Source organism: Haplochromis burtoni, unplaced genomic scaffold (assembly GCF_018398535.1).
Source record: "Haplochromis burtoni strain Fernald_Lab_line unplaced genomic scaffold, NCSU_Asbu1 Contig_313, whole genome shotgun sequence".
Classification (NCBI taxonomy): domain Eukaryota; kingdom Metazoa; phylum Chordata; class Actinopteri; order Cichliformes; family Cichlidae; genus Haplochromis; species Haplochromis burtoni.
Genome location: NW_024582674.1, coordinates 35,510 through 40,263, shown reverse-complemented (window position 1 = coordinate 40,263; position 4,754 = coordinate 35,510). Strand labels below are relative to the sequence as shown.

The window sequence follows — 4,754 nt, the reverse complement described above, 5'->3', positions numbered from 1 at the left end:
TTTAAATGCTACAAAAAGAGCAATCACAAGCTCCCAGAACAGCATCTTCAAACAGCAAAACATGGAGATAATAAATGCAATGTGCAAATTTGAAAGCTGACACTAACAGATGTTTGGCTTCTATGATTTTTCTTTTTTAAAGAGCAATTATGGAGGATGATGTTCTGTTTCAGGTTTGTTTCCCAGTAAAGTATCTGGAGGTACCCAGTAATCTTGTGGCTCTCCCCTCCACCAACAACTGCTAATTCACTGGTGATTATTTTACTGTAAACTACTCTGCAAACCACTGAAAGTTAGATGTTTTTAAAGAGTTTAGAGCGCTCAACCAATCAGCAACCAGAATACAAACTGTACAGATGTCCCTTAGCTTGTGATAAAAGACAGAAACATCTTGTGAGGTTGAGGCACTAAACGATGATAACAGTCATTGCTCAAGACTTTCTACATTTGAAGCAATGCATGTTCAGGGATTGTAACATCTAGTCCTGTTGCTTAAAGCACAAATATCCCTTACAATATGAAAAGGTAAAAAAAGAAAAAGAGACCTGGTTGCATGAACATTACACCGACTCACTGCTGCATCATGTGGTACAAACTGGTATTAGATGAAAATACAGCCCAGGTCAAATCGTCACGGTAACGAGCCATCGTGGCCATTTCTTTCATTTTTAAAGGTTTGAATCTGTTTTTGAAACATTTTACAAAAAGCTAAATCAATTAAAAACTCACTTTTTGCAGCATTTCTCAGTGAGCGTTTTGGCCTTCATCGCTAAAGCTGTTGTTCCCATCAACAGTACTGAACCCCCTAAAGCTCCCAGTAAAGCTCCCGATGTAGACGTCAGCTCACCACCTCCAAGTAAATATCCCCCCACAGATCCCAAAATGATTCCCACCAATCCAGTCCTTTCCAGAAGCGCACGCCTGCCTGTTGTTTCTGCTGTTTTTGGTTTTTCGTCCTGCTCGTCCGGTTTTCCAGCCTCTTGGAGCTTGTCAGGAGTGTAGAAGTAATCTTTTCCCATCGGTTTATCTTCTTCAGCAGCTCGGTGACCTGAGCAGGACTTTTGTCTTCAATGTTAAAAGCAAAATATCTCCACTGGCACTGCTCAATGAGTTCTCTGAAATCCTTACTCTCGATCATAGCCTCCTGTATGTTAGCTTCATAGTCTTCATCTTCATTTCTATGGGTGAACACCACTGTTGTGTAGGCCAATGCACGTCTGCCAAAGGTGCGTTCAAAAACCTCCAGTACCTCTAATTCTTCAGAGGTGATCATACCGAGCCTCAGCACCAGCAGGAACACATGAGGACCAGGACTGGCAAGATCAATGGATCGCTTGATCTCGTTCACCAGCTCATCTTCATGTTTTCCAGGTTTAAACAGACCTGGAGTATCAACAACAGCCACTTTTTGACCTTCCACAGTGCTGTGGGATTTCTGTGTGCGACCTTTGGACGAATCCTTTGAGGTGAAAGTCTCTGTGTTCCCCATGATGATGTTTCCTAGAGTACTTTTACCAACCCTGGTCTTCCCAAACAGCACGATCCTCAGGTCATCTGTTGGAAGAATATTAGTATGTGAGAACTGTCCCAGTCACCATCTCTTACAGCACTGACATAAATCATAAAGCAGCTGCGAGGAAGGAAATATAAAACATGAAGGCAGGAGGAATGAACAATCAGCGTTTATTAACAAGGAAACACAAAATCCTTTCAGCAGAGACACAAAACAAGATTCCCAAAAATGCAGAGTGGGAAACCACAGAGTGCAAGACGGCGGATCAGACAAACATTAAGAGAAGGCTCTGAATTGACCGACGTGACCTGAACATGTCTGTGCAGCAGCCATAATCACAGCTGGTAGGATGAACACTAAAGAAAGGTTCCTTGGTGCTTCCTTTGTTGCCTCCTTTAGCAGAGGAGACACTTGGCATCCATATACGAAGAAGATAATCCACAGTTACGCACCATCAGCAGCTGATGTGTGGTAGTCTGATGCTCTGAGCACCATGCTTGTGTGTTCATTGTCTTATAGAGTGATTGGATACAGGTGAAGACAATCAAACACATGATTTCAAACAAACTTTTGTCACTTTGTCATTATGAGGTGTTGTACGAGAATTTAAAGACGAAAAATCAAAAGGCTGTAACGTGAAAAAATGTGGAAAGCTTTGTGAATTAAGCAGATCTTTCAATGGATAAAGCAAATAAAAAAGTTTCTATTTATTTTCATGTGCATATCACAGTAAGTGGCATAAAACTGACCAAAATCATCTCTACACAAATGTAAACATGTTCAGTTACTCTGTTTTACTCACTTATTTTATGGATTTTCGTAATTGTTCTGTTTACATTGGTTACGTTGTTCTCTCTTGTGCCATCTCATTTTTGGAAGAATAACCTCTTTAATCTCAAATGTACCTTCTAATATCTTTGGTCTGTTTTTCAGAACTGGGACTGAGGAGCAGACTGAGAGATAAGTGGATATATGGAAATGTATATAAACTAATATAAACATATTAACTCGTACTTATAGTAGTAACTCTCACTTATTTCACATTGTTATGAAATAAAATTATACATATTATTCTGTATAGATAGAACAAAAATTATGAGTAATGAATTACCAGGCTTGTTTTTTCATGTATTACTAAAACAATCATCACTGTGCAGCCACACTCTGTCTTTTTCACTCTATAACTAACTATGATCTTTACAACTAAATTTAATTAGATAATATTTTGTGACTGTTAGGTGTCTTCTTAATTTGGAAACGTGGATAATAACGAGAAGTGTAGCCTGAACACATACTGTAATGTCCTCTGCCTCTAACGCCTTGCTAGAGTCGACATTCAGACTCAACTCCTCTTCAAAATGACCACGCAGACACGAGGGTTTGACTTCACTCGCTTTACTTAGGCCAGTTGAAGTAGAATAAAACTGAGAAAACAACATGAAATGCTCTTAGAAATCAAAGACAAGGACAAATACACAATAACAGTACAAATGACTTGTTTCGCCAAAAGCGTTAGCGAATCCTCTCTTTACAAACATTTCTAAACAAACACTGCAATCGCATTTCAAGTAGATTTTGTTCATTAGTAAGGATGGAACAGAATTTCATACCGACAACGCCCTTAAAGACCATCTTAAGGGAGACAATTGTTACTACAGCAGAGAACAGAAGTCTTTTCCCCAAACAATAGCATGCACTTTCTGATGACATCATAGAACAGAGACAGCTTTGCGCACGTTACACCAGGTCATGCCAGAAGGAGGCACTAAAGAGCAACTTTCTCAGGGAAAATCTATTTAAACAGAACACAGTTACATGGTAACAGAACACTCCCCGTCTGAAACCCAGCGGGTTTCACCTACTAATATGACAAGGTCTAACACATTTCAGTCATCTGGAGGAATGAGCAAGATCATCTCATTCACAGGTCGGACGTAAAGCTTTGGTTCCTCTTTCTTGATGACCTTTACTTGCACTTTGCGCACCCTTCCGTCTTTACTGGGATACACATCAACGATAATTCCTAAGGGCCATTCGTTCCTACTGCACTGACTGTCCTTAAGAAGCACCACACTTCCTTGCTTAAGGTTTGGCCGGTCAGATGTCCACTTTGTTTGACACTGTAGCGTTGACAGATACTGTTTCCGCCACCTGTCCCAAAATGTGTTAGACAAACTTTGGACCCTGTGCCACTGTTGCTTCAGTAGGTCTTTATGACCAAAATCTCCTTCTGGTACTGGGCATGGACCTACTTTCTGGCTTCTTGAAGCAATGAAGCAGGTGTAAGAATGAAAGGATCTGTAGGATCGTTTGACACAGGCACAAGTGGTCGACTGTTCACTATGGCTGAAACCTCAGCTATGAATGTTGTGAGTACCTCATGTGTGAGTTTGGAGGAGCCCAATTGAAGAAGCATCGAGTCCAGGATACGACGTGTGATGCCGATCATCCTTTCCCATGCTCCTCCCATATGAGAGGAATGTGGTGTGTTGAAGGTCCACATACATCCATGTTCTGACAGAAACCTCTCCATGGCTTTCCCATCAAGATTTGAGGGAATCCCCATATCTTTGCAAGCTCTGGTGAAATTAGAGCATATGTTTTGCAAATGCCCTCGAATCGCCATAAACCTTCAGAATGCGTTTATGAAACTGGAGGAAACCAATGACTCAGTTACCTCAATGTGTATGGCTCTGACACACAGACAGGTGAAGAGGACAGCCCACCTCTTACTATCAGCGTGGCCTCCTCTCATGCGACCGTCTGACACAGACCAGGGCCCAAACACGTCAATGCCAACATTGCTAAAAGGTGGTTCCATGCTGAGCCTGTCTGGTGGCAAGTCTGCCATCTTTTGAACTTCACACCTCCCTCTCAGGACAAACTGTTATGGGTAAACTGTGCAGCTGCAATGAACATGGGAAAGAAATCCATTGCAGTTATGCTGAGTAAAAATCCAACAACATGTTAGCTTAATAACAGAGTCTGCTAATTACTGATGTCACGAGACGAGCTGATCCCAGCCTAACGGAGTCCAACACAAACTCCACATGGTTAGTTGGTTCCTGTTTGCAAGACCTTATTTCTCGTGCTTTATCTTTAGTTTTATGTCCCTATATCTCATGCCTCATTATCTAGATTTATCGACAGGGAGTGCAGAATTATTAGGCAAGTTGTATTTTTGAGGAATAATTTTATTATTGAACAACAACCATGTTCTCAATGAACCCAAAAAACTCAT

The 4,754-nt window shown here is 41.1% G+C and overlaps 1 protein-coding gene across 1 annotated transcript; it reads right to left on the bottom strand.

Moving 5' to 3' along the window:
* Positions 1 to 838: 838 nt before the first annotated feature.
* LOC102310938 (GTPase IMAP family member 9) lies at positions 839 to 4,364 on the bottom strand. The gene is made up of 2 exons (XM_042228237.1): positions 4,247 to 4,364; positions 839 to 1,554 (listed from the first exon to the last, which is right to left on the bottom strand). Exons 1-2 carry the CDS (start codon positions 4,362 to 4,364, stop codon positions 839 to 841), a joined length of 834 nt encoding a protein of 277 aa, XP_042084171.1.
* Positions 4,365 to 4,754: the final 390 nt, after the last annotated feature.